The sequence below is a fragment of the Eubalaena glacialis genome, chromosome 2 (genome assembly GCF_028564815.1).
Source record: "Eubalaena glacialis isolate mEubGla1 chromosome 2, mEubGla1.1.hap2.+ XY, whole genome shotgun sequence".
NCBI lineage: Eukaryota > Metazoa > Chordata > Mammalia > Artiodactyla > Balaenidae > Eubalaena > Eubalaena glacialis.
Genome location: NC_083717.1, coordinates 145,384,282 through 145,405,852, shown reverse-complemented (window position 1 = coordinate 145,405,852; position 21,571 = coordinate 145,384,282). Strand labels below are relative to the sequence as shown.

Sequence of the window (21,571 nt, the reverse complement as noted above, 5' to 3'; positions counted from 1 at the left end):
CATGCAAAGAATAAGAGCTTAATAAATGTTCATTGTCGTTATTTGTCTGAACACTTAACAAAATTATAAGTACTTATACAACAGTCACTCTTTCTGATTACCCTATTGGGTACCTACCGTTTGTGGGTACTGTACTAAAAATGAATAAAATATATCCCCAAGCTTTAAGGAGTTCATGGTTTAGTAAAGAAGATGAACATCAGACAAATAATTACAATATAGTAAGTGCCTAATAGAAGTAGTTCTGTGGGATTACTGAGTCAGGAGTAACTAACCTCTGTCTAGGAAAGTTAGAAAAAAATTTATATGAGTGTTGGGTATGCAGAGGTTTATCCTACTGTTCCGGTGTGCTGGTGTTATTTAATTGGGGGAGCCATAAAAGGCAAATGCTGAGGAACTACTACAGATTAAAAGAGACAGTAGAAACATGATAGCTAAGTACACACTGACTGGATCCTGTATTGGGGGGAAATTGTACTAAAGGACAGGATTGGGGGACTTTCCTGGTGGCGCAGTGGTTAGGAGTCCGCCTGCCAATGCAGGGGACACGGGTTCGAGCCCTGCGGGGAAGATCCCACATGCCGCGGAGCAACTAAGCCCGTGAGCCACAACTAGTGAGCCTGCGCTCTAGAGCCCGCGAGCCGCAACTACTGAGCCCATGCGCCACAACTACCGAAACCCACGCACCTAGAGCCCGTGCTCCACTCGCCGCAACTAGAGAAAGCCTGCGCGCAGCAACAAAGACCCAACACAGACAAAAATAAAAATAAATAAATGAATAAATAAATAAAAGGAACATTCTAAAAAAAAAAAAAAAAAAAAAAAAAAGGACAGGATTGGGACATTAACTAAATTGGATATGCACTGTAAATTAGATTACAGAACATTACTAATGTTGAATTTCCTGAAGTTGATCACTATACTGTAAAAGAATTTTTGTTCTAAGACACATTGCTGAAATATCAAAGGAGTAAAGGGGAATAACACTATTTGAGAGTAGTTTGTGATATATTTGAATTTTCCTGATATTCCAAAAAGAATCTCAGAACCATTTAGCAATGGTTCACCTTCCTCAGCAAGGAAATGAGAGGACTGTAGCACAAACTACTCTCAGATAGTTCAGGGGGAAAATGCACATACACTCACACACAGAATGATGAAGCCTGTGTGGCAAAGTGTTAAAAACTGGTGACTCAGGGCTTCCCTGGTGGCGCAGTGGTTAAGAATCCGCCTGCCAATGCAGGGGACATGGGTTTGAGCCCTGGTCCGGGAAGATCCCACATGCCGTGGAGCAAATAAGCCCGTGTGCCACAACTACTGAGCCTGCGCTCTAGAGCCCGCAAGCCACAACTGCTGAGCCCACGTGCTGCAACTACTGAAGCCCGCGCGCCTAGAGCCTGTGCTCCACAACAAGAGAAGCGACCACAATGAGAAGCCCGCGCACTGCAAGGAAGAGTAGCCCCCGCTCGCCACAACTAGAGAAAACCCGCACGCAACAAAGAAGACCCAACGCAGCCAAAAATAAATAAATAAAATAAATTTATTAAAAAAAAAAAACTGGTGACTCAAGAGTATACAGCAGTTACTTGTATTATTTTTATAGCTTTTCTACAAATTTGATACTATTTCAAAAGAAAAAACTTAAGGGGGGAGAAAAAAGGAAAGAGCTTCATAGGGAGGAGGCATTTGAACTGTATCATAGAGGCTGAATTCACCAGGTAGGTAAGGAGGAGCAGAGGCAGTTAGGTAGAAAGTGATAGCAGTATGAAAGAGCATGACTTAACTTGCAAGGCAGTTCAGTGTGGTAATTTCCATGTCACTGTAAGAATGCATTCTCTCAAACATCTATAGAGAATTAGCTTGGATATTCATTAATCTGATGTTTGTTGAATCTCACTGCCAAAAATTCAAGAAACTTTTAGCAAATTATTGGACTACGTTTATGCCAAAGAAAGCCATTGTTTTGTTTACTTGTATCACCAAGAAATCATGGTGAAGTTTTGTTTCTCTTTGACAGCCTGTAATTCTTCATGGATATTTAGAAATGACAAGGCCATTTATGTGGAAGAGTTTGATCAGACTTAAGACCAAGTAGACAGTAGAAATTTAGTATCCTCATACACCTAAATTGAAAAGCAGTTCTCATTTTGGTAGAATCTCATTATTAGTGATAATTTGGAAATTTGGACCAACAAAAGCAATAAGAATAAAAAACCTGTAATTAAGCATTTTATATCATCAGTGTCCGTATTTACTAGGGAAGTATTTTAGAGTGGAGCTGAAAAGAATCTTTTTGTAAGAAATCTTTCAAACAGCAAAATAAGTGATTTGGTAGTAATTTTCACCTTTAGAAGTCAGAATGATCGAGTGCAGATCATTTTTCAAACTTCCTGTGGTTTTTTGTCTCTTTTTCCTTATCTTTTCAATTTTCTGTTTCTCAAATCTAGAGATGAAGGTTTTATTTCCGATGGTAGTCACTTAAATTATTTATATTGCAAATCTTTGATAGCAAGACTTCTATATGTATCTTTAAAAATATCAGATGGCTCTGTGCTCTATATAGAGAATAATTTTTTTTTTTTTTAGAGAATAATTTCTAGACGTATAAATGAAAGTTAATGGATCTAGTACTTAAACAGTATCCATTCAGTTCCTTGCTGAGGAAAGGGAACCATTGCTGAATGGTTTTCAGATTGTTCTTGGAATATAAGGAAAATTTGTCATAAAATTTCTAGTGAGGTAGTTTAAGATCATGAAATACACTTAAATTTTTAAAAATTTTCTGAAGCAATTGTAATTTTTCCATATTCTCACATAATTTTTCCATATTCTCATGTATTCTCACATAAATTTGTATTTGTATCTACATAATCTCTGTATAATGCTCCACTTTGAATTCTTCTGTCAAACAAAACACTGACGCATCATCCAATCTGAATGATTTATTATAAGATGAATTTTCTTCCATTTTGAGACTGAGCTATGGGAGAAGTTTTTGGTTAAGTGAAATAAAGCCAGAGTTGTTAGGATTAATAACGCAATTTGTAATTATAAATCTTATTTTTAAGATTAGTAAGATAGGATATTAACTTTCATGGTTTCTTGATGTTTACTAGAATAGTTGAATTTTACGATGTAAAAAATATCAGTTGAATCTTTGTGTGATGCTGTTTGTAGGAAAGTTTATGGTAGATTGAATTGCTAAAGTTAGCATGCTTGATTGTGTTGTATAACAAAGATATGCAAGCTTTTAGAAATCTCTAAAACTTAAGAATTTAGTCATTAGAGAATGTGAAGTAATACGTGTTTATCTTTTCTCTGTTCATAGTTACTCATAAATAAAAGTAACTTGTAAGCTTCATGCTTTGCATATTTTAAACTATTTTGATATATCTGGAAAATGTCCAAATAGTTATCACAGTTGCTTTTTTTTTTTTTTTCTGATTGCAATGGTAGTAATATCTGTGTTGTATTTACATATGTAGAAAGAGGACTGGTTTGAAGGATCAGGAGGTATGCAGAATTATATAAAATTATAGTTGTTTTTATTAAGTGTATTTAAAATTCTTTTGAGAGTTCATAATATTTGTTGCTGCTTCCTCTAATTATGAGAAAGGGAAAGAATTGACCAATGCAGGTTTAATTTTTCTTTTTGGTTTTTCTTAGCAATTGAAAGCATGTAGTGAAGAGCATGAAGACAGAGAATGTTTGAACCAAGCTATTACTGCTCTCATGAATCTCCAAGGTAGTATGGACCGAATTTACAAGCAGTATTCACCTAGACGCCGACCTGGGTAATTCCAAACTGTTGAAAATATGAATGCTTATGGAATACTTCTCTTACGTCTGATGTCTGGTTTTCTAAAGAAGTGTTGCTTACAGTGATAGTTGCATTCTTGAAAGTTATAGTTTTGTTTTACATTTTTCTTTTGTCCTTTAGTCTTTTAAAATTGGCATTGTCATATTGTTAAGATATATTTAATAAAATTTTTTAAAGATACCTTCAATAATTTTTGTATCATTTATATAAGAAATTTAGTGTTATTTTCATTTTAATTCTTATGGCATTAAGAATGATATATAGAGCCTCTACTATTTCTCTTTCACAATAATGAAATTGAAGCATGTATTATTTAGTGGTGAAGTTAGAAAGTAAATGTTGTGTGCAAAATCTAGTGTTATTTAATATTTTTGTCACTTGATTTGAGGTAGTTCATACCTAAGGCAATTAAGGTTGCTTAGCCATTGAATAAGCTAAATTTATCTGGGTTTTTTTTGTTGTTGTTGCTATTTTTTTAGGGATCCTGTTTGCCCTTTTTATAATCGTCAATTAAGAAGCAAGCACCTGGCTATTAAAAAAATGAATGAAATTCAGAAAAACATAGATGGATGGGAAGGCAAAGATATTGGACAGTGTTGTAATGAATTTATTATGGAAGGCCCATTGACAAGAATTGGTGCTAAACACGAACGGCATATTTTTCTCTTTGATGGCTTAATGATTAGCTGCAAACCCAATCATAGCCAGTCACGCCTTCCAGGATACAGTAGTGCAGAATACAGATTAAAAGAAAAATTTGTCATGAGGAAAATACAAATATGTGATAAAGAAGATACTTGCGAGTGCAAACATGCTTTTGAATTAGTATCCAAAGATGAAAACAGCATAATATTTGCTGCTAAGTCTGCTGAAGAGAAAAATAATTGGATGGCAGCACTTATTTCTCTTCATTATCGTAGTACTCTAGATCGAATGCTAGATTCAGTATTATTGAAGGAAGAAAATGAACAACCACTTAGATTACCGAGTCCTGAAGTGTATCGTTTTGTGGTAAAAGACTCTGAGGAAAACATTGTTTTTGAAGACAACTTGCAAAGTAGAAGTGGAATCCCCATTATTAAAGGAGGAACTGTGGTGAAATTAATTGAAAGGTTAACATATCACATGTATGCAGGTATGTAAGGAAGGAAGCCCTCCAAAATATGGTACTTTGAATTAATTAAACTGAATAAATTGAACATGCAACCTGTTTTATGCTCTACCTTTTCAGATCCTAATTTTGTTCGCACTTTTCTTACTACGTATCGTTCATTTTGTAAACCACAGGAATTGCTAAGCTTACTGATTGAACGGTAAGAAAAATATTTCACTTATATTTACATTTTTTTAAAAGTTAACTGTTTTGTACCTTGCAAAGTGCTAGGCATCTAGTATGTACTCAGGTAGTTTTTGAACATAATTTATTTGACATTAAATTTGCAGTATTACTATTCTCTTCAAGCAGCATACTTACTGAAATCGCTGTTTATAACAGATCTTTTCAGATCTTAGCAATATTTATAGTGGTAATCAGAAAGACCCATTTTTACAGGATAAAAAAACTATGAATTTTAATGAAACTTTTTCTATGCAATATAACAATACTTCGTTGAAAGAGACTTTTTACTTCTGAAACAAACTTTTTATTGTGGAAAAATTTTAAACATAAACAAGAGTAAATAGAATATAATAAACCCCATTTATCAATCATCCAACTTCAATAATTATCAACTCATGTTTCATCTGTTTCCGTACTGACTTGAACACCGTAATTCCAGGATTATTTTGAAGTAAATCCTTGGCAACATATTTCATCTGTAAATATTCCCATTTGGTATTTCTAAAAGATAAGTATCCTTATTAAAAACATAATACAGTATCATTATTAGACCTGAAAAAATTAAAATTTCCTTTATTATGATTAATTTTTTAAAATTAAGTTTTGGATTGACTTTTTCTTTTTTTACTGAGTATGTTAGTGGTACTTTAAATGCTTTATAGGTTAAATTATAGTATCTGGACTTCAAAATAATTTTTGTTTTACATTTTGAAACTTACTGCCAGAATTTTATCTGGACCTCTATCATTATGTTGTTCCATGAAACTAAGTATAGCAGACTGAGTTAGTATAATGTGCTATGAAGATTTACTTAGCTGCCTTTCCATGTCCAAAATAAGGAAAGCACATGTTAGACTTATATTTTCGCTATATTTCCTATGGTTGGGGAAGGTTTTTTTTTTAACTTTGATTTTTTTACCTTTTCCATTTAGTTATGTTTTTTAAATAATATTTAAAATTCAGTGTGGGACTTCTCTTTGGATTTATATTCATTTATTTTAGAAAATGTACATTTACTTTCATTTTAATAAAATAAATATTAAGGACAGATTATTAGATAAGGTATCTTTGTTATGTTCTTTAAAGAGGTCATACTCTTTATAGATTCTTTCTTGGATCTTTTCCACTGACCTTTCCTATGTTGGTCAATGCTAGTTATTAAACTTTTTTTTGATAAAAGTAAGAATATAAGTACTTAGTACTATAGACAAAGGGCAGTTTTTTGTAGTATGTAATACTTTAAGAGAAGTTTATCAGTAATTGCACTTTTCACATAAATGGTAGTAAAGAAGATTGCTTAGTTAAAATATTTTTTCTGCTGTATTTGAAATCTTTCTCATTTCTGTATGAACAACAAAAAATTTCTCTCATTTTGCTTTTCTTCTTAGATTTGAAATTCCAGAGCCAGAACCTACTGAAGCAGATAAATTGGCAGTAGAGAAAGGCGAGCAGCCTATCAGTGCAGACCTTAAAAGGTTTCGCAAGGAATACGTCCAACCAGTACAACTTAGGTTTGGCCTGAATATTATATTTTTTATGTGCCATTCAATTTTCAATATATAGTTAGCACAAAAATTTTTACCTCTTAGTTCAGATGTAGGTATTATTAATTTCATAGCAGTTTAAGTTAAACTTCCAAAGTTCTTTTTATGTGAAGCTACTCTTAATCCCCTGAAGAAATTTAATTATTAAAATATACTGTGTTATATGCATCAGATATCTCTAGCATGTGATATGTTATGCTTACAGACCAGGGTACCTAATAAATAAAAATTATAAAATTTCATATGAATTTTGCCTACTGTCAGTCCCCCCTCCCCTTTTTTTCTTCATTGTCTCATTGTGATCATTTAGTAATTCTGGGCTTTTTTACCATTTATAATATTTATGAAAGTTCTAGTTCTTTCCGTACTCTTTCCCCACAAGATACATAGACATTTGTTACTTGTCTAAAAAGTGTCATTTCAATAATTTATTTTTTTTCATGCTTTTTCTTTTTAAAAAATTTTTACTGAAGTATAGTTGATTTACAATCTTGTGTTAGTTTCAGGTGTACAACAAAGTGATTCAGTTTTTTATATATATATTTTTTCTTTTTTAGATTCTTTTCCATTATAGGTTATTACAAGATAGTTAGTATAGTTCCCTGTGCTATACAGTAGGTCCTTATTGGTTATCTGTTTAATAATTTCTAAAAATGTATCTGATAATAACATCTGCCGGTTGTTAGGTTACTCTGTGTGCCTAAGTGCTTTATCTTTTTTATCTCGTCCTCACAACACAATTACTATTTCCACTTTGTATAAGAGAAAATTGAAACTTAACAGGATAAAGTAATTTGAGATAGGTCATATGAAGGGAGTGACAGGAGAGGACCCATATCTGACTTCCTAAGCCAGTGCTTGTTTGTTTGTTTCAGTGTTCACTGAGCATTGAAAATTGGAAGCTCCTTTGATTAGGCTTATTTATAGTCCAAGTGAAAACCAAAGTATTATCTACCTTTTTCCATGGGAAAACTGAGATATCTTATTAATTGTATATGATCTAAATATTTTTTCCCTGTAAATGTTAAGTTTCCTTGATTAATGTTAACAAATAAATTGACATTTTGAAACTGAGTATATTAACTGCTTATTTTCCAGGATAATTGCCACAAATAAATGCAGTTTTAGAGGAATGATAGTGCTCCCAACTGTATGTCTCTCAGCCAAAACTTTTAATATGTCATTCTTTGCATAAGAAGATGAGATTATTTACCCCTGAACAATAAAGAAGTAATTAATTTTTTTCTACTAGCTGTGATGCATTTGTACTAATCCACACTCAAATTAAGCCCCTTGACATGAGGCATACATTTATGAGGTTGCTATATTAGAGCAGAATATAATATTAGACTCTCAGTCATATATGTTCTTTAAGTATTTATTTCTGAGCATTTTCTGTGTTCTCAGTCCTGTACTTGTAACTATAGTGAATACAGAAATAGCATAGAGGGACTTCCCTGGTGGTGCAGTGGTTAAGACTCCATGCTACCATCGCAGGGGGCACAGCTTCGATCCCTGGTTTGGGAACTAAGATCCTGCATGCTGCGCAGCGCTGCCAAACAAACAAAAAAAAGAGCATAGAATATCATCTTTGCCACTGTGATATTACAGTATTATTGGGGAAAAGGGATACATGAAACAGTTGTATATTATTCTACTTTAAATGTGCAAGTGTTTAAGTGGCTTAGAAAGATACATCCTCATAAAATTTCAGGAAAATTAGGGAAAGCATTTTGGAAGAGGTAAAATCTGAAATTGCTCCCAAAGGATATGTAGGATTTAGATAGATAGGCAGAAAGGTGATTGTTGGTATTCAGAGTCATGAGAAATAGTATGAACAAATGCAGGAAGGCAGAAATGAGGGTAGTGGGCAGAGGAAATAGGTAAGGAAAATGACTCAAGAGGAATGAATTGTATTGCAGGTAGAGATTAACTACATGGAATGGGCGGAGTTGTCAGTGGCCTTGAAATCCATGCCAAGTTATTAAACTTGGCCTATAAGCATTGAAGGATTTTTAGCAATAATAGTAATTTTTATAATGATAGTAACTTTTTCCAACATTGTATTACAAGATTTTTACATAACGCAAAGGTGAAAGAATTTTACAGTGAACTGTACCACCTAGGAATCTACCACCTAGATCTACTGTTAACAGTTTGCTATCCTTATTTTATCACAGATCTATGGATTTATCATTCTTCTCTTGGTCCATTAATCATCTAATTTGGGGTACATGTTTCAAAGAACATTTCTCTTTAAATACTTCAGTTTGTATATAATTAACAGTTCAGTATTTGTTTATTCTGTTGTTGTAAAATGTGTATATAATGAAACACACACATCTTGAGTGTACTTTGAATTTTTAACAAATACATCTCTATAATCCACACTCCTGTCAAGGTGTATAAGATGTTACTATCACCCGACAAAGTTCCCTCATGCCCATTCTAATCAATTTTTGTTCTCATTGCCCAAAGCAGCTTTCAATTTCCTATATAGATTACTTTTACTTGTTTTATACTTTCATATAAATGGATTTGTGTATTATATACTCTTTTGTGTCTGACTTCTTTCACTCAAAATGCTTTTGAGTATGTTGTTGCTTGTATCAGTGTTTGTTCTATTTTATTGCTGAGATGGTATGCTATTATATGAATATACCACAATTTGTTTATTCACTTTCCCACTGAAGGACACCTGGGTTCTTTTCAGTTTTTGATCATTATGATTAAAGCTGCTATGAAGTTTATAAGTCTTTCGTGAACATACTTTTTTATATATCTTTTGTAAATAACTCAAAGTGGGAGGCTGGGTCATAGGGTAGGTGTGTGCTTAATTTTAAAAGAAACTGCCAAATCTTTTCCCAAAGTAATTGTACAATATTATACTCTCACCAACAATGTATGAGAGTTCCACTTGTTCCTTATCCTTAGCAGTATTTAGTGATGTCAGTGTTCATACCTTAGCCGAACAGGTGGGGTATAGTGATATCTCTTTATGATTTTAATTAGTATTTTTCCGATGATGCAATGTTGAGAACTTTTTATTGTCTGTTATTGGCTATTCATATTTATTTGGTCAAGACTCTATTAAAATCTTCTGCCTATTTTTTATTGAGTTGTTTGTCTTTTCATTATGGAGTTGTAGTAGTGTATTGAGTAGGATTGGATGCCAGTCTTTTGTCAGATAAATGTTTTACACATATTTTCTCCCCGTCTTTGGATTATCTTACTTTTCTTAATTTTGGTGATATCTAATGATGAGATTTTTTTTCTTTTACATGATAATAATTTTTAAATTACATTGGATTCTGTAGAAACTAGGAAGTAGAAAGGATGGAAGCAGAGTTATTTGAAAACTAGTGTTAGCCTAGAAGCTAACAATTTTGTGATCATTTGAAATACTCTCTAAGCCACTGAGCTAACCAGGCACTTAAGGTTGTTTTATTACAGATACCATTAGTAATTTAAAATAGTTTCTTAGTCTGGGAGAAAAACTATTGTCTGACAGTTGCTGGGGTCACGGGCAGTGGGTGGGAAGATAAACTAGAAATATTCATTGAAATAATGAAGGAAAAATGCTAATGTAATTAATATATACTATCTGTATCTTTGTGGTGGAGAATGGAATGTTTTATTTGTATAGATTGCTTAAATCTCTGTAATTATTTTTGAGGTACTGTAAAACAAAATAGCTCTCTGTCAGAAATATTTTTGTCTTTTGAAATAAAAGAATGTGAACCTACCTGTAAATTACATAGAAATTTGATGATAGCACTTGAATTTAGAACCAAATACACTACATCTTAGTTGGTTTTCCATTTTATGTGGAAAATATATCAAATTTTAGGCTTTTAAAAAAATCCTTTTATAATTGAAGAACTTAAAAACTTTTGTATTGTACAGAGTATGAATTTTCTACATATAAATAAAGAAAAAGTACTTTTCCAGAACATAAATGGATAATTAAGTATAGAAGCCATGATTTTTATGTTTATAAATTTTTTAAAGTATAACTTTTGAATAATAAACAGTTCATATTACTGAAGCACTTAAGGCGTTAGTTAAATAGAAATTAGAGACTCTTTTGAATGTTATATTGGCCCTAGTATATAAAATTATCACCACGGCATTAGAGAAGTGAAAGAAGTATAATTGAATGCTTGGGTTTCACTAAAATATGTTTCTTTTCATTTTGTCAGGATCTTAAATGTGTTTCGGCACTGGGTTGAACACCATTTTTATGACTTTGAAAGAGACTTGGAGTTGCTTGAAAGACTAGAATCCTTCATTTCAAGTGTAAGAGGTATATTATTTGAAGATTTGATTGAATCTTCTGTCTCATATGAGTTTTTTTTTAAATTTATATGACTTTCAATTTAATAAACTAAACTATTTTTCATTTTTAAAAGGCAGAAATAACATTTGGAATAATTTTTATAGACTCTAAGGAGCTCACATGTGTTTAGAACCACCTGAAGTGTTAAAATCTTGCCTTTTGAAGTTTTTTAGGAGAATCTTTTTTTTTTAAGAAGTCAGAAGTCCTCTTTAGTAAATTTAAGCCCTTTAATGTTATCTCATCTCATGGTTGCCATTCCTTTAAATAATTAAATATTTGTGTAATTTAATCTGTTTTCTTATCCTCCTTAATCTTATTCTTCAGTTTTGAATGGTTAACAGCTTCTTAAATAATATTTACTTCCCCTGGAAAAGTTTTTGGTGTATTTTTGACACCTGAAAGATAGGAGTTTCCTACTTGAAGTTTCAGAACACAGCCCATGAAATAAAACTCTAGGTGGTGAACATTAAACAAATGTACATATCAAATGTATGCTGTTGAATCAAGAAAATTCATGTTTTCTCTGATAGTATAAGGCATTAATTAAGAATACCATAATTAAGTCTAGCTTCTTTCATCTCCTACTTGTTCTTTAAGGCAAATTTTACTTTAAATAGAGAATGTGATTCCTTTGTTTCAGTTTTGAGATGTTTAAAACACATTTTTATCATGTGTGCTTTAAAATTGTTTATAGTACTAAGTTAATTTTTAACTTAATGTTCTTAATGAAGACACTAGAGTATATGTGATCTAAGAATCTTCTAAAATACACACACATATTAGAATAAAGCAAGTAAATGATTTTGTTTAAAGGCCTTTCCTATACAAGTTATACCTCAAGATAACTAAATAGTTGATGAGGGAAAGTTTTTAAAGAAGCATTGCAACTAATAAGTGAAGAAGGAATGATAGAATTAGAATACTACCATTTCTCAACTCCTAGTAACATCATAAAAAGAGAGACATTATTTGCCTCTTACCAGAAATAGTCTTGCACGTATTCATGTCGAAAGTTTATCCTGGACCAGATCAAATCTGTATGTGTTGATTTACAGAAAATACAGGGACAGAGAAACATGGCAAATGATACCACAGAGATGGAATTGGCAAAATTCAGACTTGGGAAACTCCACAAGTGATTGAATTTCAACAAATAAATTGCAAGCAAAAATGAGAGATGAAGGGGGAACCTGTAGATGAAAGGAGACTTGACACATACTCAATGCAATATGTAGATCTTGTTCAGATTCTATTTCATACAAACTAACTGTAATAAAACATGAGACAATCAGGGAAATGTGAATACTAACTAGATATTTGATGATATTAAGAAGATATTGTCATTTTTATATGTGATAATGGTATTATGGTTATTTTAAAGTTTTTAACTTTTAGATATACTTACTTAAATATGAATGAAATTATATGATATCTTAGATTTGCTTTGAAATAACATAAGGAGTAGAGGGTGGACATGAGTGGGGTTAGATGAAACAAAAAGTGGCCATGAGTTGATAGTTGTTGAAGGTGCATGAAAGTTACAGATTATATGAAGATTTGCAGTTATATCTGTCAAGTAAAGGGCATTTTTGTTTGTGTTCTTTTTCTAGGGAAAGCTATGAAGAAATGGGTAGAGTCAATTGCTAAGATCATCAAGAGGAAGAAACAAGCTCAGGCAAATGGAATAAGCCATAATATTACCTTTGAAAGTCCACCTCCACCAATTGAATGGCACATCAGCAGACTAGGACAGTTTGAAACATTTGATCTCATGACACTTCATCCAATAGAAATTGCACGTCAGCTGACACTTTTGGAATCTGATCTCTACAGGTAGACAATTAACATTAATTCGCTGCTCTGTTTTCAAGAACTTTGAACAGTTCCATCTATTTTCAGAACATTTTGAAAATTATTCATGTGTGCTTAAAAATACTTCATCTATTCTTGTGGGTTGGGAAGAAAGTTCATAGCACAGTTTTTAACTATAGTCTGTTCTGCAGGTGAAAGTCATAAATTATTGCTCTTCAGGCCTAGATTAGGTCCTAGCAATCCTTCACAAGAGGAGTGGCAGAGAGAAGACTAATGCAGTGCAATAGCAACCACTTTAGACAGTCACCCAGCTCCTATTCCTAATACTTCTCATATTGCTTTAGTTTGAGTTGGTTCAGTTAAGACAGTCAGTATGGATGCTAGGCTCTGGGCAGCTAAGTGAATAGAATATTGAGTGAGATAAGCTTTCTTCTCTTTTTTTCAAATATGTAATCAAAAATTTTTTTCAATATGTAATCAGAATTTTAATGTGGATCTTGACTGGGTTAGGTTTGCAAGGCAAATGAATAACAAAATTCTTAGAGGAGTAAAGATTTCTTCACTTCTTTTAAGGAGTCTCAAATACTTCAGCTATTTGAAGTCAATACTCACTTTAAAGAAAAGTATATTTTTGAAGTAGTGTGATGATGAACCATACTTAAAACTTCTGAACCATTTTCTTTTGTTTATAAGGATCACTAGAAATATGCTTGACTATTTATTTTTATCTGTATCCCATCGTTTGTCTTTATATATAAAGCAGTTCCTGCCCCTGTATCCACACAGATCACCCATTTACAACCTAATCTTTTAGCTTCATGGCTTTATCACTTCCAATGTCATTCTTTACTCCAAATCAGACATTTCCTATGGTCATATTCTGAATCTTGTCATCACTCCAAATTTTATTCCAGAATTACTAACTCACACATCTCATACCTTCCTAACCACAGTTTTTTCTCTTTTCAACTTGCTTTATCAACTTCTTCCTCTGTCATTTTTTTTTAAACCACTGTCCTTCCCAGTACATTAGCCTCTTTCTGTCCTCTCCTACCTCATAATTTAAGCTTTCTTCTTTCATTTACAACCCAGGCTCCTGTGAAGAGTAGAGGCCTTGCAAAAAAAAAAAAAGAGTACAGGCCTTATAGGTAATTGCCACCTGCCAGCCCCAGCCAGAAAATAAACCCCTACCACTATCATTCCATCAGAAACTTTTCTGCATTCAGGAGCCGCTTTTAAAATACAAACACCCTTAAGAAGTTATCCTGATTAGCAGCCACTGTTTTTTTCAAAAAACTGGGATTACACAGGGAAAAGCAAGAATATATAAAGTTTAGTGTAAATGGAGAAAGTGGGAAGGCACCAGATATAAAACTTTACCTTCTTTAGAATTGGGTTTCTGATTTGCCCTGACTGTGCTGTTCAGAATTTAGCACACACATCAGAGTTTGTTACCATCTCATTCAGATTGTCGTGTTATATTTTAAGTAATTTGGAGTTCAGGTGGTTTTTGTTGATATTGTAGGATTTTTTTTGTAGGAAAACACAGTTTTTTAAATTGAAGTATAGTTGATACACAATATTATATTAGTTTCAGGTGTACACTATAGTGATTCAATATTTTTGTGGCTATTTTATTTAAAGTTACCATAAAATATTGGCTATATTACCTGTGCTATATATCTTTGTAGTTTATTTATTTTATGCATAGTACTTTGTTACCTCTTGATTCCCTCCCCCTAATTTGCCCCTCTCCCTTCTCTCTCCCTACTGGTAACCACTAGTTTGTTCTCTATATCTGAGTCTGTTTGTTTGTTATATTCATTTGTTTGTTATATTTTTTAGATTCCATATATAAGTGATAACATACAGTATTTGTCTTTCTTTGTCTGACTTCTTTCACTTAGCATAATATCCTCTAGGTTCATCCATGTTGTTGTAAATGGCAGAATTTCTTTTTTATGGCTGAGTGATATTTGTGTGTGTGTGTGTGTGTGTGTGTGTATCTCACAAATTCTTTATCCATTCATCTGTTGATGGGCACTTAAGTTGCTTCTTTACTGTGGGATTTGTGATAGGTGGGAATGAAGGGACTTACTCCTTAGATAAAGCAAATAGTACAGAATCAGGTTTTTCCTTATAGTGTTACATGAATGGACATCAAGAATAAGGGAGCACTTAGCTCTATGTGGACCTACTTTCAGAACATAGAAATACCTTTGTTAAGTGATATGTGTGTTATGGAAGAAGGGTACCATATGTAAAATACTGACACTCTTTGTAAACTAATTTCTGGTGAAATAATAGAACCACTTAAGAAAACTTACTTCCAAGACTGTTCAAAGTACCCATTTACACTCAAATCTACTGAACTTTTTTATCATTATAATAGCCAAGTCTGTAGGACAGTGATGGCAATGCCAATGGTCAATTTTTTAAAAATTATGTAATCCTGAATCACTGTATACAGTGATGTAATCTGCTCTTCCATCTGATTTTTTATTAAGTATTTCAGGTATTAAAAAAATATAGAAGATAATACAATGAGGGCTCATCAGCAACAAAAGCATTACAAATAAAATTGAAACCCTTTGTGTAATTCTCTCTAATCCCATTTCTCTTCTTTCTTCCGAAGGATAACCACTATCTTGTATTTGATATTTACTATTCCTATGTATGTCTTTATAATTTATATACATATACACATTCATAAACAATATGTAGCATTATTTTGCACATTTTAAGGCTGTTTATACTGATGTATCATTCTGTGACTTGTTTTTTACTTAAATTGATTCTAGCATTTGTTCAAGTTGCTGAGTATAGCTCTAGTTTGCTTATTTTAATTGCTATATTGTATTCGATTGTATGAATACTCCACAATTTATCCAGTCTCTTGATGAGGAGCCTTTAGGTTGTTTGGGATTTTTCACTCTTGCAAACAGTGCTTGACTGAACATTCTTAAAAATGTTTTCTTATAAACTGGTGTATCTAGAATATATACCTAGGTGTAAAATTGCTGGGTGATCTAGTATGTATATTTTCAGTATTATGGGATATTGCCAAATTATTTTACAAAATGGTTGTATCAATTTTTACTTGCACATCAGTGATGGAGAGTTCCCTTTTTATCCACGTTTTTACCCATTTGGTATTACACTTCTGTTAGTGTGATAGGAATAAAATGGGATTTCCTTGTGGTTTAATGTTCTTTTCCCTGAGTAAGAGTTAAAGTATTTTTTCATGTTCGTGGCTATTCAGTTCTGTTTCTCTGTGAATTACCTGCTTCTACGTTTGTTCATTTATCTTTTAGACTCGTCTTTTTCTTATTAAGTTTTAGGGGACCTTTAAATAATTTTGATACTAATCCTTTGTAGGTTAAGTGCATTGATTTTTGCTTCCACAGGAAAGTTCAACCTTCTGAACTTGTAGGGAGTGTATGGACCAAAGAAGATAAAGAAATAAATTCTCCAAATTTGTTAAAAATGATTCGCCACACCACAAATCTCACTCTCTGGTTTGAAAAGTAAGTTTTTACTTACTTTGTCTTATTACTTCTTAATGTTATACTTGTATAATATTAAGTCATATATAAGCAAAAATTCTGGCTGAAAATATATTTCTTCTTTTCTATGTGAAACAAGGAACTTGCTTTCTAAGCCATGATTTTCTGTTTTCTTTTTTTTTTGGTTAGGTGCATTGTGGAAGCAGAAAATTTTGAGGAACGGGTGGCAGTACTAAGTAGAATTATAGAAATTCTGCAAGTTTTTCAAGATTTGAATAATTTCAATGGTGTATTAGAGATCGTCAGTGCAGTAAATTCAGTATCAGTCTATAGACTAGATCATACCTTTGAGGTAAGTTTTAGGCTTAAATAGTTTATCCTTTTTGGGGGAGATAAAATTAATGTGAAAGAGATTCCTTCTACCACTGATCTTTTTGAGTAAATCCTTTATAAATCCATCTTACTCCTTAAACACAATGATATCACAATATTAGAAAATATATCAATATATATTAGTGAGCCTAGAATTCATCAAAGAATATGAATTTTGTGACTGTTTAATATGCTTACCTAAATGTAATGAAGTTCCAAATGGATTTTTTCAGTGGTACATTGATTGTTTCAAATAAATGACAAAGAATTTTAAATATAAATGTACAAATTACTTTAATCACCTGTAGTATAGAGTCAAAGAAAGAGTAACATGGAGAGAATGCTTTCTAGAACTTAGTTTTGTTTTAATTATAAAATTGTGTATGCTTAGTGTTTATCATTGAAAATTCGGAAGATATAGAAAGTATAGAATAAAGTTAGAGACTCAGCCATGCAAATACATTTGCCTTTGGGAATGTGAACTTTTACAATGTTACTAGAAAGTAATCTGGCAGTATATGTTAAAATACAGATACTTTTGGACCCAGAAATAAAAGCCGTGGACTATAAAGTTAAGGTACAAAGATCTAGTTTCTGCAGCATTAATTGTAGTAGCAGAAAACTAGAAACAACCTGTGTCCATCAGTAGGAGAATGATTGACTATGTTATCCTATACCTATGGCATAGAATATTGGTTAGCTACAGAAAAAAAGTGAATAGAATCTGTGTATATTGTCTTGGAAGAATAGTTGTGACATTTAGGGGAAAAGCCATTTAAAAAATCTTTAGAAAAATTAATATGATTTCATTTTGATGGAACAAAACAGAACAAACTGTAAACGTGTAAGTGAGTTGCGCAAGCATTGAGAAGAGTGTGGAAGGATTCATACTCTTCTCTTCACATTGGTTCTTACCGTGGGTTGTGATTAGAGGGGAGTGGAGGGTTAGACTGATTTCATGTGTGTATTTTTCTATTTGGGTGTTTGCATGTTATTGATTTGTATGGACTTATTTATATTAAAAATATTAATAGTCAAATATTGCCAAATTATCTAATAGACTAATAATTTCAATTCTCATTTTGAAAACTCTGAAGGAGTGTATTCATTTTGAGAAGTTAAGCTTTAGTTTCTTAAAGTGTTGAATGTTTATATTCAACAATATTTATAAAAATAGGTATATGGTATAAAGAATAAAAATACAAAGAATACCTGTTTACCTGGCATCCAGTTTAAGAACCCCTCCCAATCCATCTCCTTCCTTGCCCCTTCAGAGCCAACTTCTATGCTGAATCTTGTGCTTATCATTCTCTTGCTTTTTTCTATAGTTTTACTATTTGTATCTCTAAACATTGTTTCATTTTTCCTGTTTCTTAATTATATATGAATATAATTCTTCTAAGACTTTTTTTACTCAACATTATAGTCCTAAAATTCATCCATGTTGTTTCTTTTAACTATAGTTCATTCTTTTTTTTATAGCTGTATCATATTATAGAAATAACTTTACCAAAATTTATTTCTTTATTTGCTTATTTATTTGTTTGTTAGTTAGTTAGTTAGCTAATGGTCATTTGGATTGTTTCTAGTGTGGCACTATTATCAGTAATATTGCCATAAACATTTTCTGCATCTATCCTGGTGCTTACATGCACAAATTTCTCTTAAGTTGTATACCTAGGAGTAGAATTATTGGATGATAGAATAGATAATGCCCAATTGTTTTCTCAAGTATTAATCGTACCAGTTTATACTCCCACCAGAAGCTTGAGTTCTGGTTGTTCCACATTCTCGCTAACACTTGATATTGTCAGTTCTCTTTATTTTTCTAGTCTTGTGGTGTGGGTTTATAATTCCCTAATTTCTAATGAGTTTGAACCTCTTTTAAGATGTTTATTGGCTCTTTGTATTGCGGAAATTTTTTACTTTTTTGGTTGAGTTTTTTTAATGAATTTGTATGAGTTCTCTCATATACTGGATTTTAATCCTTTGTCAGTTATGTGTGTTGTAAATATCTTTTTCCAGATTGAAGCTTCTATTTTCACCATTTTTTATGATGTCTTTTTTTTTTTTTTTATTTTTTATTTTTACAAGAGATAGACTGACACCAAGCATTGTACATGGATGACCACAACAAAAGCAACAGTGATGTCTTTTGATGAACAAAAATTCTTAATGTCATATTTACTTATTTTTTCCTTTGTAATTTGTGCTTTTTGGTGTCTTGTATAATAGATCCTCCTCTGTTACCTTAATGTTTTATCTTTCTCATTAAGTCCTTAATCCAGCTGGAAATGAGTTTTGAGTATGGAATCTAATTTCCATTTGGCTAGCCAGTTGATCTCACACATTTATTGAAAGTCCATTCTTTCTCCGTTGATCTATAGTGTCAGCTGTATCGTAAGTTGAGTATCCATAAATGTGTGGGCCTGTTTTTGGTCCCTCTATCCTGTTCCTTTGATGTATTTGATTACTACTGTGCTAGTGCCACATGTTTAAATTACCATAATTTTATACTAGTTCTTGATACAGTATAGTAGGGCAAGTCCCCACCAATCATTCTTTTTCAAGAGTGACTTACTCTTTTTTTTTTAGTTCTCTGACCAGGGATTGAACCTGGGCCCTGGCAGTGAAAGCGCCGAGTCCTAACCACTGGCCTGCCAGGAAATTCCCAAGAGTGACTTACTCTTGACCCCTTGCTATTATATAAATTTTAGAATCATTTTAAGTTTAATTATTTTAAAGGTTGGGGTTTTGGTAAGAATTATACTGGTTCTATAAATCAGTTATGAAGAACTGACATTTTTACAATAATGAGTCTTCCCAACTATGAACATGGTGTATCTCTCCATTTATTTATTTAATAAAGTTTATGGTTTTCTTGATGAAGATCTCACATCTGTTTTGTTAGATTTATATTAGAATATTTTAATAATCTTGTTTTCTTTGTTGATGATATCTAGAAATGCAGTTGATTTTTGCCTATTGGTTTTATATCCAGCAATATTGCTACATTCTCTCATTAACATTCTATTTGTAGATTTATTTCATGTCTTCACAGACAATCATTTCCTCTGTGAATACTGACAGTTTTTCTTTTCAGTCCCTAGTCTTTTATTTATTTTTCTTGTTCATTCTAGTTAGGACTTCCGTATAGTACTGAATAAAAGTTACAATGCAGTCACCTTTGCTTTTTCCTTAAGTTAAAGGAAATGAGTTGAGGGACTTCCCGGGCAGTCCAGTAGTTGGGACTTTGCCTTCCAGTGTGGGGGGATGAGTGTTTGGTCCCTGGTTGGGGAGCTGGGGTCCCGCATGCCTCACAGCCAAAGGGCTGGGGCGTGGAACGGAAGCAGTGTTGTAGCAAATTCGGTAAAGACTTTGAAAGTGGTCCACATCAAAAAAATCTTTAAAAAAAAAAAAAAAAGGAAATGAGTTGAATGGTTTTCCATCAAGTATAATGTTTGCTGTCAATTTGTGTGTGTGTGTATCTATCAGGTTAAAAATAAAATAATTCATTTTTAATTTAAAAATGTAATAATGAAATATAAAATAAATGACTGCTTACTTGGTTTACTACATTTTTGTTCAGTTCTTGTCTCCCTCCCACAGCCTTCTCCTCTTTACCAAAACCTTATTACCCTTAGCCCCAAAAGACCTTTCAGTGGAAAAATATTTGAATGCCATGGGATTATATTTTTCTCCAACAGCTATAACTTGAAACTCCGGCTAATCAGGATTATAACTAATAATGTCCTGTGGAAGATTTTTTTATTGTTTAATCCTCTAATTTATATTAGAAAAAACTAAGTTTTAAAGTTTTATATTTATAGATAAGAAATCATTTTCAGCAAGTGCAGATAAAAATACTACTCATCTCTTAATTTTAAAAATTGTTTTTCAAATATTTGCAAAATTTTAAAATTGAAAGCTCTGCATCTATAAAATATGATTGAATTGTAAAAAAACAAATTATGCTCAGTTTATATATTTTAAAGGCATTGCAGGAAAGAAAAAGGAAAATTTTGGATGAAGCTGTGGAATTAAGTCAAGATCATTTTAAAAAATATCTAGTGAAACTTAAGTCAATCAATCCACCTTGTGTGCCTTTTTTTGGTAAGTTACTAAAAATGGATTTATATTTTGAGGGAGAGTTTGTTATATAGTGAAAAGAGACCAGCCTCTAGAAGCAGATTGTCCTGATTTTATATCTGAGCACATCTGCTTTTATTAGCTGTCTATATTGATAAATAAAACCTAAACTCTGTATGTAAACTCTATCTATAAAGTGAATATTCTAGTAATTACCTCGTAGAGTTGTAAGGAGCTCTGTGGGAACTCTAAGACCAGTAGTCTCATTCATGAGGTCACCTCTCAAAGGCCTAACCTCCTCATTCTATCACAGTGGGCATTAGGATTTCAACGTATGAATGTTGAACATTCAAACATTCAAACCATAGCATGCACCAAAAATGTCTCCAGGCATTCCCAGATATCTGTCGTCTAGGGGACAAAATTGCCCCCAGCTGAGAGCCACTGATTTAAATGAATCAGTAATTATGCATGAAAGAGGAACTGAAGATTTTCTTCCTCTCCAAAACTGAAGAATAATTCTTTTCTATCTAATTTACGGGCTTTGGGAGGGCAGAATTAGTTTATAAATTTATAGTCTTATTAACCAGAATTGGCTTAAAATTAATTTATTGATCAGTAATCATTTAAGATCATTGGCATTAAAGATTTATAAGTAAATATTAAAATGGTTAGAATAGATTTAACACGTACAATTTAGACTTTGTGAATGAATCCTCCCTTTTATTTTAGGCTATTAGACTAAAAATG

At 32.3% G+C, this 21,571-nt stretch overlaps 1 protein-coding gene across 2 annotated transcripts in view; it reads left to right on the top strand.

The window, feature by feature from the left end:
- Positions 1–21,571, top strand: part of SOS2 (SOS Ras/Rho guanine nucleotide exchange factor 2) — a 105,927-nt gene that overhangs the window by 68,043 nt on the left and 16,313 nt on the right. For both annotated transcript variants that reach the window (XM_061180813.1, XM_061180812.1), the window contains 9 exons: positions 3,667–3,794; positions 4,300–4,955; positions 5,052–5,133; positions 6,548–6,670; positions 10,906–11,009; positions 12,653–12,875; positions 16,262–16,381; positions 16,550–16,712; positions 20,728–20,845. In XM_061180813.1, coding sequence (XP_061036796.1) covers positions 3,667–3,794; positions 4,300–4,955; positions 5,052–5,133; positions 6,548–6,670; positions 10,906–11,009; positions 12,653–12,875; positions 16,262–16,381; positions 16,550–16,712; positions 20,728–20,845 — 1,717 coding nt within the window. The remainder of the gene's footprint in view (positions 1–3,666; positions 3,795–4,299; positions 4,956–5,051; positions 5,134–6,547; positions 6,671–10,905; positions 11,010–12,652; positions 12,876–16,261; positions 16,382–16,549; positions 16,713–20,727; positions 20,846–21,571) is intronic.